The sequence below is a fragment of the Abrus precatorius genome, unplaced genomic scaffold (genome assembly GCF_003935025.1).
Source record: "Abrus precatorius isolate BTA unplaced genomic scaffold, Abrus_2018 Scaffold2, whole genome shotgun sequence".
NCBI lineage: Eukaryota > Viridiplantae > Streptophyta > Magnoliopsida > Fabales > Fabaceae > Abrus > Abrus precatorius.
This window is the reverse complement of record NW_020874362.1, coordinates 27,238,002-27,251,079: the sequence shown is the minus strand read 5'-3', so window position 1 is coordinate 27,251,079 and position 13,078 is coordinate 27,238,002. Positions and strand designations below refer to the sequence as shown.

Sequence of the window (13,078 nt, the reverse complement as noted above, 5' to 3'; positions counted from 1 at the left end):
AAAAAGTTGAATTTAAAAATGATGGATTTCTTAAAATATTATTCCTTGAAGAGTTGTTATGCATTTATATGTTTTGAGAGGTAATGAATGTCATTTTGTGAGGTTGTGTAAGGTTGTCGGGCTGTGATTGGACAGTGACGACGTGTCATGGTTATTGCCGTGTCATGAAACACGTGGCAAGCTGGGATTACTGATGGAAGAAACAAAGAAGGGGCATGGCCCCCCCCCCCTGGGCTGGGTCTGCATTGAGTGTACTATTATACCCCCAATCCAATGTGAAGTGGGATCCACCCTCATCTCAACCCTTCTATTTGTATGTTGTAATCAAACACCTTATAATATATCATGTTCAACCTTCCCATCACCACATTCCACATTCCACATTTCACATTTCACATTTCACATTGCATTTCTATGGTTATAAGAATTCATGTTCTTTTAAACACATATTCTCTCTCTGGCTTTATTCATAAAAAGATAAATTTTACAAGTTTTTAATTATTGTTAATGTTTTTTAGTAAAAATTGAAATATTATTTTAATAAATTATTTATATTTAATATTATTACACATCATCGAAATAAAATTTTAATTTTAATTAAAATGTAATACTAAAAAACTCAATAAATTCTCTTAATATTATCCATTTTATTAAGAGATTATTTGGTAAATATATTTTTTATTTATTTTAAAGTTTTAAAGTTTTTATCAATATGCTAATTTATAACTCTTTAATAAGTTAAAAAAAATTATAAATTTAAAAAATCAAATTTTAGAAAATCTTAAAGTAACATTTAGCTCAGTGAAAATTATTTATTAATTTTTTAAATTTTAATTTTTTAAAAAATTTACACTCGTACGTTGTAAATCAAATTCTTCCCTTTTAGTTATTATATTTCAGTTAATTTTATTTAATAATTGTAATTTAATAAGTTAATTATAAGTTATTTACTAGATAATTATAATTCAAGTAGTTAATTATAATCTTTTTAACTAACTTATCAATTATGTTATAAATTTTTAGTCAATTTTATTAAAATAAAGCCTAAGTCACACACATAAAAAATTGTTAAAGTAGTTAATGCATTAATATTTTAAAAATTCATTATAATATTTCAATTTTACTATTATTTTAAGTCAAACTTAATTTCCATAGTAATTATTGAAAAGTTAGAAAGTTTCATATAATATTTATTTTATTTTTCATTTAAAAAGCTTTATAAATGAACTATAAATAAAAACAAATATATAGATAATTTATTAAAAATCTCATATTATAAGAACGATATATAAATTAAAAATAAGTATTTTTTTTATGAAAAAGCATTGCCATCAAAATCTTTTGAAAAATTTTAAATTCACTTAATTATTAAATGGATGAAATATTCAATAATTTTTATATTTTTATAATAAGCACATGCATTTTTATTTAATACTTTTTTGTTAAATAATAAAAAAATTTAAAAAAGACATATATGCGTAGAAGAATATAATAAAATTTGATTTTATATCTCTTTTAGATGTAAACATCTCAACAAATGTTTAGAAAGCATTTTTCAACAATTTAACGACGCTTATAGTTGTAATTTAACGACACAAATTTGGATTTACTAAAATAAAGTCTTAATTTGATTAATTGTAAGTTTACGTAAATCAGTTTGGGAAGTTTATGCATTAATTAAATATACGTCTGGAGATTAGTCAGAGTATCACAGAAAATGGGATTCATACAACAATAGTCAGAAAAAGGTCACCGTTTCAATTGTATTGACTCAATAGTTCCCACGTGAGTTAGGTCATTCTTTCACTCTGTAATGTTATATAAGGAAGAACCTTGATGTTATTCCTTAAGTATGCTTCAGCGTTGATTTATGGTATACAGTTGTGTGTGTATTGTTCAACAAAATCAAGTGTAGCTTTTGTATTGAAAGTGAGTTAGATGGCTAGGTATTGGACGTTAATACAAACATAAACTAAGTAAATAACTAAAAGTTATTATCACATCAGTTGTATTTTCATTGCTACTGTTGCAATCCTCGTTCCCAGAAGTTGCTAGATAATTCCATGATAAAACAAGCAATCATAAGCTATAGTTTGAATTATTCATAAGAGGATAAAACAAGATTGAACTATCTTGATGAAAATTGAAAAAACTTAGCCTCAATGTTTTCTACTACATATTTTATTTGCGCTTTAACTTATCATGTTGATGAATTGATTGTGAGCAGGTTATCTGAATTTGATTTGTTTTTCATCCGATAGTGATTGATCCGTGCATATATAGTAAGAGATTCCCACTTCTCACTAAGTGCATGGTTTTGTAGAAAATGGTGAAGCTGATTGTTACTCCACTTTTGAATGTATATAGTTAGTTGGTCCCAATTGTCGTTTCCATGCAATTAATTGATTGTTAGTTGAAGCCTAAATTATGTTTCTATTGCATTAAATATATAGAATTTTCAAGGAAACTTATGGTTGGATGAGATTAGTGTAGCCAGGTACATGATTTTATCAATTAATTATCGTGAATACTAATGAACTATTCTAATTAACCTGTGCTAGAGCCATCTCCAAACACATGCACTGTAATTAGTATACATTTGGCATCCATGATATGATGGCTTTTTGTTTGAGTTTGCGTTGCCATAGGCTGGTGAATTTATGCATTTACTTTGGGGACCAATTTATGCATTTACTTAAATATAAATAATGCAAAGTAAATGTTCTTTTCATTTAATATGTATTAAAAAGTCAAAAAAAGTGAAATTTAAATAATTTTTGTAATTTTGAATGAATTAATAAGAATGCATTAAAAAGTATGTTGTTAGTTTTTTCATTAATTAAAATAATACCTATAGTTCGATAACCATCTTTGCTTTATAGTTGAAACTCAATTGTGATTTATTCCTTTCCTATCTAGTCTTTTGTCCAAATGAAAGATGAACAACAATTGATTTTACTTTTGTGTCTTTTGACAAATGTAGATGGGGAAGATGTCTTTGAATATAGAAGGTTGTAATGATACATGGGGAAGGAATCAACAAATGACGTGTGGACAACAAAGCTTACCTCTAAAGAGGAAAAAATTGTCAGAGGCTGTCTTTATCATGCCAAGCAAGCCATATTCTTCTATTTTTACGTTTGAATTTTAAATGACTATGATAAACTTTAAAATATGTTTTGTTGGGTTATTTATCCTATTTAACAGGTCTATGATTTGTGTTGGTAATGGTCGTGCATTAATGCAACCACTAAGTAATTTCATGTATTTGGGTACCAGAGGAGAAAATATTTTGCCACTTATTCGAAGCTTTATTATTCCATTTAGTAGTTACACACAGGTTCAAATGGTTGTTGCTAAATTTTTGGAATCATTTTTCTGGCAGAGACATGAGTACTGAAACCAGAATAGAGTGATTCAAAAGATATTTCTATTGGGTATGTGAATTCTACTTGGTTTGAACAATGCCACTCAGATATATAGTCTCATTTATATGCTACTTTCATGTTTACAAATGTACATATTTACTGTATAACAAAAGCTTATTATTGGCGGGGGTTATTAATCCATGCAAGTCTTCTAATATATACTCCAAATATGGGTAAGCTTCTTCCATAATGTGCAACATTGGAGGTTGAATTTTTTTTTTTTCATTTTGTGTTGTATACACCTTGCTGAAGCACCTCAGTTTGACACATTACTTTCCCACATCTGCTATGTGATCATTTCTCTTCTGTTGTATGAAATTTTGCAATAATATATATTTTTGGAGTGATGTATTGTTTTAAGGAACATTTAAGAACATGGCATAGCAGAAAAAGGGAACCATTCTTTAGCTTCATTGAAAACAAATATTTAGAACCCTGTTAATCTTGCAGAAGCTAGATGGTATATGTCATGAAAACAATTGGGTCATATTAACTTATCATATTTCTCAATCAGATGGTAAGTATGGCTATCTAATCCAGAGGTAAAATCCTTGAGCAGCATAAAATCTCCTCATGAATCAAGAAATGCACTATTAAATTAAAGTAAACGAAACGCAATTAAGATTTAATCATTGCAATTTTGTTCACCTTATCAATGACTAGTACTATTTATGTGTCTATTTCGAGGAAATATTATGCAGCCTGATTGACAAATCAAATTTAACGAGCGTTTCTTTTGAAGGTGGATATCAAGCTAATGTAACTGTTAAGTGGAGTTTCAATGCTCATTTGAGGATTACATTCCAATCCTTTTGAACTAAGAGAACCAGCTATAGCTCAGATGTTGAGAAACTTAAGAAGAACAGCAAAATTGGCTCAGTAATGTCGGAAGCTTAGAAATGGCATGCTTCCCTTGTGATTCTTGGTTCCCTCCTGTAGAAGAACATTATGAAGATAACTGCAATGTTCAATGGTTGCAATTTCTGTAAGGACGCATCGATGTTCATGTGATATTGGAAAATTTGCCGGCACCAGCATGCAAAAGCTCGCAGAACTGTCAAATAGTCCCATCATGCCTTCTTGTTTGATCATTATGCATTATTATTCCTAAAAAAATTAGGTAAAATTACAAATTTCATCCCTTTCATTTATTTAAAATTTCAATGTAGTCTATTATTATTGTTTTTGGTCTTGGTTTTGTTCTTGTTCTTGGGCTTAATCTTACTCTTATTCTTGTTCTTGGTCCTGGTTGGCCTTGGTCTATAGCTTGGTCTTGGTCTTGTCTTAGTCTTGATTTTGCTCTTAGGTTAGTTGTTCTTGGTATTAGTTTTGTTTTTGTTCTTGGTTTTGGTTTCTTGGGCTAGGCTCTTGTCTTGCTCTTGGTCTTGATCTTGTTTTTGATCTTAGCCTTGGTTTTGTGCTTCGTTTCTTGATCATGGTTGGTCTTGTTCTTGGCTTTGGGCTTAGTCTTGGTCTTGATTTTGGTTGGCCTTGGCCTTGATCTTGTTCTTGATGTTGTGATCGGTTTCTTGATAATGGTTGATCTTGTTCTTAGCCTTAGGCTTAGTCTTGGTTTTGATTTTGGTTGGTCTTGTTCATGGCCTTGGGCTTGAAATGATATCTCCGTTATAAAGCCGATAGGAGCATGGTTAAGTGTGACAGTGGATTTTAAACATAGCAGATTGATGGTAGCAGTGAAGCATTGGTGATGGCACGATGTGTTCAGTGGTGTTATGGTGATAGGGAGAATGGGAGGAGCATGTCCAATAAGATGAAAGAAGAAATCAAAATGTTAAATCCAAATGAATGAAGATTAAAGTAGCATTGGTTAATGACGACAGTACCACGTCAGACAAGGCTATTTGTACATGCTCCGTGCGAATTGCCTTCAATCAACACAGATTCCAGCCTTTCAGAATTTGTGTCATTTGCCTGATGCTCTTGGGAAACACCGATATCATTGTATTTTTTTTTTTTTTTAAAAAGATAACCAAGCAAGTGCGTGAGATGAGAAGCAAGGACATGAAGTAGTACACAGAATCCATATGTAGTATGAATCATAATATCCAAAAAGCAACTAAAGTATGTATGAATGGCATTTAATGCATACCTGCATGCACATCAGCCATCGATGCACATTACCAATGTAAGCCTGAGTTGCAGAAAGAAGGATCAAACTTGGGACATACTGTGAACAATAGTAGTATTTATGAAGCATTTCAATCAATTTAATTTAGCATTAATTTATTTAATTGTATTAGGTTAGATATAATAACACACACATAACCCAACAAAGGTTGCCACCAAAGAAAAATTATTCTCGTGATTTAAGGTTTTGGATATCGCGCTGACAAAAAACTAAGGTTTTTGGATATTGTATAATTTAAATCCAAAACAAAATTATAATATTAAATTCTTTAAAATTCTATTATCTATAGATTATGCTGCTACTCAATTGCGATTGGCCAAGAAGAAAGAACTACGTAAATAATTTAGAAATAATATACAGTTGAGATGGCCGAGTTGGTCTAAGGCGCCAGATTAAGGTTCTGGTCCGAAAGGGCGTGGGTTCAAATCCCACTCTCAACAGTAACTTTTGGTTTCAACCTGACGTAATTTTGGGGAATAACATCTTTTCTTTTGATTACATTTTTTGCCCTTCCATTGAAATTCATGTTAAGTCCTTAATTTTTAAAACTCCTATTTGAATTGTATGTACAAACAAAATAAAAAGTATATGCATGTATTCGAAAATCAATTATACGATTTTCTAAGTTTATTCAGAATTGTAAAATCGTGCCTACTGTGATAGAAAAAAGAATGTAAAATATTTTTTTGAATGATTGTTTCATGATCGGAACATTTTAATATTTAAAATGTATTCCAAATGGTCAAACAAGGTCATATCAGAAAGCATAAAAATGATATTTCAAATTATACCACGAATTACATATATCAATTTTGCTAGTTTTGGCAAATAAATTTGGTATTTATAGGCAAGGCTAATAATAAGAGATAATATCCATGTAAAATGACCATATTCCTTTGGACCCTCTTTCAAGAAGAAAAATATAAATCACACATGTTCTTAATCCTAAAACTAATACAACATCAAGCCATGAAGGCCAGAATGTAATCCTTCTTCCAATTGGAAGAGATCTCACACCAATTAATTGAATGAAGGAGAGAGAAAACGATGTGCAGCTAGTGAAGGGCTTCATTAAGCAACGATTGAGGCTTCTTCCTAAACGCGTGCTTCTAGCAATGATGGAAAATATCGTAATAGATTAAGTCAAACTGGCTCTCTCCTGATTGATAATGAATAGTTTGTAATCACCCTCCACAAACTTGTCATACCTGTTTCATCAAAATAGTTTCTCTGTAACAAATAGTACATTGGTAAGTTAAAAAAAAAAATTTTGATTTCAAAACCTATATTATATTTTTTACTTTACTGCAGACTAAATTCGAAGGTGAGGAAGATTAGCATGATCATTGTGTTTAGTGCTCCATCATTGTCTTGTCAGTTCTCATCCCTGCACAGGCAATAACATAATACTTTATTGATCAATGCTAGTTGTAATTGAGAACTGTCAAAGGAAGGTGAAAGTAATATCTATCTATCGCATTTAAGAACCTACAAGTATCCTGTATAAGGTGGAGAAACATCTGAAGGATGATGCCACTGGTTCATTCATCTCCAAAGCTCTTATGAGAAGCAACAGTACAATTTAAAGTATGCTAGACGGAACTGAGACACTCTGATCTTCCGTTGCATCATCCTGATAATTTATCCTTTTATCATTACATTTTCTTTTCCTAGGAAATATTACATGCTCTCTCAAGTCTCAAACATCACTTTTCATGCCAAAACAACAAAAAATAAGACTGCTAACTAAAGTAAATCACTCAAAACAACTTCTAAGTTTAAGCATAACTAAATTTAATAAGAACTCACTCCATGTCTTCTAAGTTAATGAGAATTCATTGCCTACCGAAGTTTATCATTATCTGAGTATGTTTTGCTCTCTCCCTAATTCAATCAAGACATGGCATCTAAGGCATATATGGCTTCTCAAGCATCTCGAGACATGTCCTACTCCTCTCTCCTTATGCAGCGTTTTTAAGAACAATAACAACACAATTATAAACTTGTAAACTTTTCTGCTTTCTAAAAACATGACATCATTAAAGTTGATGGAATTTCATGACTAGCAAACCTCATAACAAATGGGGCACCTACCACCTCCACCAGCTAAAATATTAATTGAAATATAACTCGTAGATACAGGATGACTATAGGGTCAGCTCCTTAACTGCAAATCAAATCAATGTCTGTTTTGCAAGTGCCCATGGCAGTGAGCATATCAACACTTTCAGAAATTGATTTTCTGAAATTATTATAAGTAACATCCAACAAGCCATATAACAGAGTTAATGGCCCTTCTATACACATCCAAGGAACAGGGAGAAGGGAGAAAATGCTTGTAATCAAAACCATAACACGTTGAATCTCAAAATACAGTAAGCTGAGAATCAACGAAACTTGAAGTAAACATGCAGTTTCAGCACCATAAGATTAATGCAAGAACATAAAAATGGAACATTAAAATGAACCTGAACGAGGAGCTCCTGCAAGCAAAATTTTTAGCTATGGCAGGTTTGTCACAAGTGTTCTGCAGAAAGCAAAATCTTTGTTAAAATTACAGAATGCAGAACATGGTTTCAAATTGAACGCGCATATAACTTCAATGGTTCAGAACCATGTGGATTGTTCTCATCTTTCAAGTATCCAATATCAGCACTGATGACAAAAGTGAATGGTGACCAAAATGATCTTAAGAAGAAAAAAACTGAAACCTTTAAATGATGCTAAGGAAGAAATGACAACATACCCAATCCACCAACAAGACGACTCATAACTTCAAATGCCGGAGAACGCGGCCACACCTGCCCTGCATTCTCAATATCTCCTTTGCAAAATCTTGATTACCAGTTAGAACAAGTCCATTTAAAACCTGATTAAACATAAACTTCCGCGGCAAGAACCCTCTATCAATCATCTCTATCAATAACTTCCCAGCCACCACTACATCCTCTGATTTCTTCCTCACAAACATGGCACTAATCAGAACATTATAAGTGTCCAAATTAGGCAAACACGACCCATTCCCCATCTTCGCAAACATCTCCAAACCCTTCTCAATCTCCCCAGCATCACAAAAGTACCGAATCACAACATTATAAGTCTGAACACTAGGCCACAACCCACATTCCTCCATTCTCCCCATAAACTCCAACGCCCTCTCCATATCACCAACATGACAGAAACCTCGTATAACAACATTGTAACTAATCAAATTAGGCTCGCACCCCTTCTTCACCATCTCCTCAAAAACCAACACCGCATTCACCACACTATCCTTCTTACACAAAACCTGAATCAATGCATTATACGTGGCAACCGAAGGAACCACACCCTCTTTCACCATCTCATCAAAAACCCTACGAGATTTCTTGACCTCACCCACAACACCAAACCCATGCACCATTGTAGTGTAAGTCACAACATCAATTTCACACTTCCTCTTCTTCATCTCCAAATAGAATTCCCAAGCTTCCTTGACCTGATTGCTCCTAAAATACCCTTTCAACAACGTGTTATACGTAACCATCGTAGGGTTAATTCCTCTCTCCACCATTTCCTTCATCACCTTCAACGCCATTGGAGTTCGCTTAATCAAACAATAACCATTCGCAATTATGTTGTAACTTACGCTATCGGCTTTGAACTTGCGTTTGAGAATGTTGAACAAGTTGTGAGCCATTTCCACGCGTTTCGATTTACATAGAACGTCGAGCAACGTGTTGAACGAGTTCAGATCTTGGCGGCAACCGTGTTCGTGCATGGATAAGAAGACTTTCACGGCGCGGTGGGCTTTTCCTCCGGCGACGTAGCGCTCGGCGATGATGGCGAAGGTTCGGGGAGTTGGGCCGAGACGGAGGGAGCGCATTCGGCCGAGGAAGGCCCAGGCAGTATTGTATTCGCGCATGCGGGCGGCGATGTCGATGGCGTGGTGGAAGGCGGAAGAAGAGTGGACATAAGTTGGGTGGCGGTCGAGGTGTTTGAAGAATTGTAGGGCTTTGGGCCCGTGGTTCCAGAGGCGTTTAAGGACCTTGTCCACCAGGCCTGGTGTCCAGTGGAGAGTGGGCTTTGCTAGGGCTTGGTAGAGGGATTGGGGGTCCGATTCGAGGACTAATTTGGCTATGGCGGCGCCTTCCGGCGCTGATGGGTGTTGGAGTCCGTCGGCGACGGTGACGGCGTGACGTGGAAGCGATAGTTTGTGGTTTGATAAGCGGAAACGGAGAAGGTGCAGATGAGAACGCTTCTCCCACATCTTCTCTTACGTATTCTTCTGTTTTCGGAACTTCTCAGTCCCACAAACATCTCTCTCTTCACCACTCTTCCATTGATCATAACACATTTTTCAAATAATAAATGTTTCAAAATTACTATAAAAAAAAAACTATATGTTTCAAATTAAATGAAAGAAATGTCACGTGTTTCCGGAATTAACCTTTCTTGAAGACAATTAGAGACTTCAGTAGATGACTAATTTCGTCCAATCGTTTATTAATTTTTAAATTAAAAAGTATGACATGTTTGGATTTAAGATTTAACTACCATGCTATCTTTTAAATTTGTCATTGTCATTATAATTATTTTTGTTATTGTTAATCGATACTTCTTTTGAAAACTCATTTGACGTGCAAAATGTTGAAAATAGTTGATAGTTTACTTGAGTTTGTAAAAAAATATTATAAATTTGTTCTTTAAACTAATTTTTGTTTATGCTTTGGTTGATTTGGACATTAAAATGAAAAAACAGTGAATGACTCTTCAATATAAAAGACTCTTGCATCACTTTATTACAATACGCTCAAGTAAAAAAATATTTTTAATACATGATTTAATTGTTGCATCATCTAGCTTAATTTATCTGTAGCATTGAATCTAGAATCACACCATACAATATTGGGCCTATGAATCGACATTGGTATTGGGCTACTCTCAAGAAGACCAATAAAGGGCTTGACAGGTCTGGTAAAGAACAAAAATGGTTAAAAGTGATAATATAGAAAAGAAAAAGATAGCTCAAGTTGATTCCTAAATATTGAAAACTTCCTACTCCTAAATTTTTGTCTTATATTTATGAAGTCACATATACATTTGTCCACTTATCAATGAAACACAACAAGAACCATTACTTTATCTTCATGCCTCATTCCATTAGCTACTTATCTTAATCATTTTCATAGTTACAAATTACAAATCAAAACAACTACAAACCAACCAAACACCATGACTTATTAATTTCCAGTTGGTTTGCATACCTGCAAAATTAAAGTTCTACAGTTGTCTTTTCATTTTGCAAGAATTCTAAATTTGTGCAAAGTCCAATAAAAAGCATTTATTGAATATTTTTTGTGCATTTATGAACTGATTCAATTTAATATAAACTGTAAATTTTGAATACAAAATACAAAGTTAAATTAATTAAAAATAAAAAATAAAATTATAAATATCAAATTTTTAATTAAATTGAATGATTTTGAATTTTAAATTACATACAATCTTCTGGTTCATATATGGTGGGGTGGCAATGGAAACAAGTTTGATCACCGTTTTGTACTATAAAGTTAACACTTCAGTTATTTAAATCATTAAAAATCAATTATATATACATTTTCAAAAGATATTTAAAATATAAGAAAATATCTTTAGGTGTCCTTCTAAGTGGTACATTTTCCTTAAAGACAAACATCTCTAATAACATGTTTCACGTGTTCAATCCTAACCACTATTTTTTTAACTATTTAAACAAGTGAAAGTAAAAACAAAAAAGTTAGAGAAATCAAGATAAAAGAATCACAATAATAATATTGAAACTGGAAATTTATATATAATGAACTTATTTCTTTACAGGAGGAAATATTCTCAACACAGTTAAACTAATTCTCAAAATGGATTTTTTTTAATTATATAAAATTGGAACATGTGAGACCTTATTTAAGGAAAACCAATCATGTGCTATTTGAATCAATTTTGATCGATAAATGAAATGGAATATTGTATTTTAAATATTTTAAGTAATGAAATTCAATATTATTTTATTTTACTTTATCACTTTTCATTAATTAAAACATGACCTAATTAAATATATACAAGACACACATGTAGCGATAATTTTAAACTTCTGGGATGCTAATTTAACAGGTAATTTTTTCAAATATCAATATAATGAAATCTTAATGTTGATAAATTAATTTAATAATATAAGTTTTTACACTCGAATCTTAATTTTATATTATATTAGTTTTCATATTTGAGTGTGAATGCGAGGAAGATTCCCATCTTGTTCCCCATTGCAGGGTCTACGTTCTTTATCAAAGTGATTCGGTTGTCCCAATTGAGAGTTTTCAAGGGTTGTTGAAAGCTTTTCATATACCTAATGGCTAATGGTTGAGATACGATAACCCTCGCCATTTAGCAGAGACACCATTGGCAAGCATGAAACTTTTATATTCCCTTTATTGGAAATAACACTATTCGATAAAGTTAAGGGGTAAGATAAAGTATCAGCATAGATTACACACCAAACATCGTTACACTTAGTTCCTACCAATCCCTTTTCACCGTTAACGTTTTAATAGTTCCTCAGGTAACTATCACAACCATCATGTTATTATCATTACCAAATACTATTATTTCCAACTCTATTTGACGTTGCACCTTACGAGAACTCCATGGAGGAGAAAATTTTTCCATTCCTAGAGAAAGCTATGATTACTTGTTAGAAAGATTAAACTAATTCAGAATTAGATCTGACATTTTCCATATGATTGAGAACGAGTATTCGTTTTATATAGATTATTTCATATGAAAAATAGTAACAATAATTTCACATAATATGTGGTGTGTAAAAATTATAGTATATTTTTTAATTTACTTATAGAAATCCCTTCAAATAATAAGGATCTCACTAGCTACCTATTTAATTAGTCACATGACTTATAATATTCAACAAGCTGCCCACGTATAATTCATCGAATACTATAGAAAATATATTCTGAAAATGGTGCAATAATAAATATCTTAATTACTAGCTATTCACAATAAATCTAACTCTACAATGATTTGACTTTTATGCGAAGAAGGAAACTAATTTACTAAGAGGAATTGCACCATAAAAGAAACGTACCAAGAGAAATTAATATTGGTTGAAGCATATGACCTCACTTTGTATTACTTTCAGATGCAAATGCCTTGAATATGAAGCTTTATTTTAATTTATTTTTTGAAACCTTATCTATTTATGACTTTTATTTCTACACACACACACACACATATAATTAAAGTATCAAACTATTAATGTAGCGATTTTTTATAATACATTAAATATTACTAAAGAAAATGATAGCATATATAATTTCGTATATTTGACAGATTAGAGTTTAATTTGGTGTATACTTTTGACACGCCACTTCTTTTCAAATTTTTCCTTGAAACTCTTTTTAAAACAAATTATATTAACGTTACAAAACAGTATTATGATTTTTAATTAGTAACTTATTCACTAAACCAAATA

At 32.0% G+C, this 13,078-nt stretch overlaps 1 protein-coding gene and 1 non-coding gene across 8 annotated transcripts; one reads left to right on the top strand and one right to left on the bottom strand.

Annotated features, from left to right (window-relative positions):
• The first annotated feature begins 5,936 nt into the window (after positions 1-5,936).
• Positions 5,937-6,017, top strand: TRNAL-AAG. Its single transcript has one exon. It is a non-coding gene; the product is annotated as a tRNA-Leu (tRNA).
• A 319-nt stretch (positions 6,018-6,336) lies between these two features.
• On the bottom strand, positions 6,337-9,940 carry LOC113858594 (pentatricopeptide repeat-containing protein At1g74900, mitochondrial). Of its 7 annotated transcripts, XR_003503390.1 has the most exons (5): positions 8,324-9,934; positions 8,046-8,104; positions 7,070-7,210; positions 6,879-6,964; positions 6,337-6,785 (listed from the first exon to the last, which is right to left on the bottom strand). XR_003503390.1 is itself a non-coding variant. In XM_027491297.1 (2 exons), exon 1 carries the CDS (start codon positions 9,824-9,826, stop codon positions 8,345-8,347), a length of 1,482 nt encoding a protein of 493 aa, XP_027347098.1. In that variant the 5' UTR covers positions 9,827-9,933; the 3' UTR covers positions 6,361-8,104; positions 8,324-8,344. The 7 variants fall into 7 exon arrangements, 1 of the variants encoding a protein (XP_027347098.1); XR_003503391.1 differs by having other exon boundaries at positions 6,355-6,986; XR_003503392.1 differs by lacking the exon at positions 7,070-7,210 and having other exon boundaries at positions 6,401-6,785.
• Between the last annotated feature and the right edge of the window lie 3,138 nt (positions 9,941-13,078).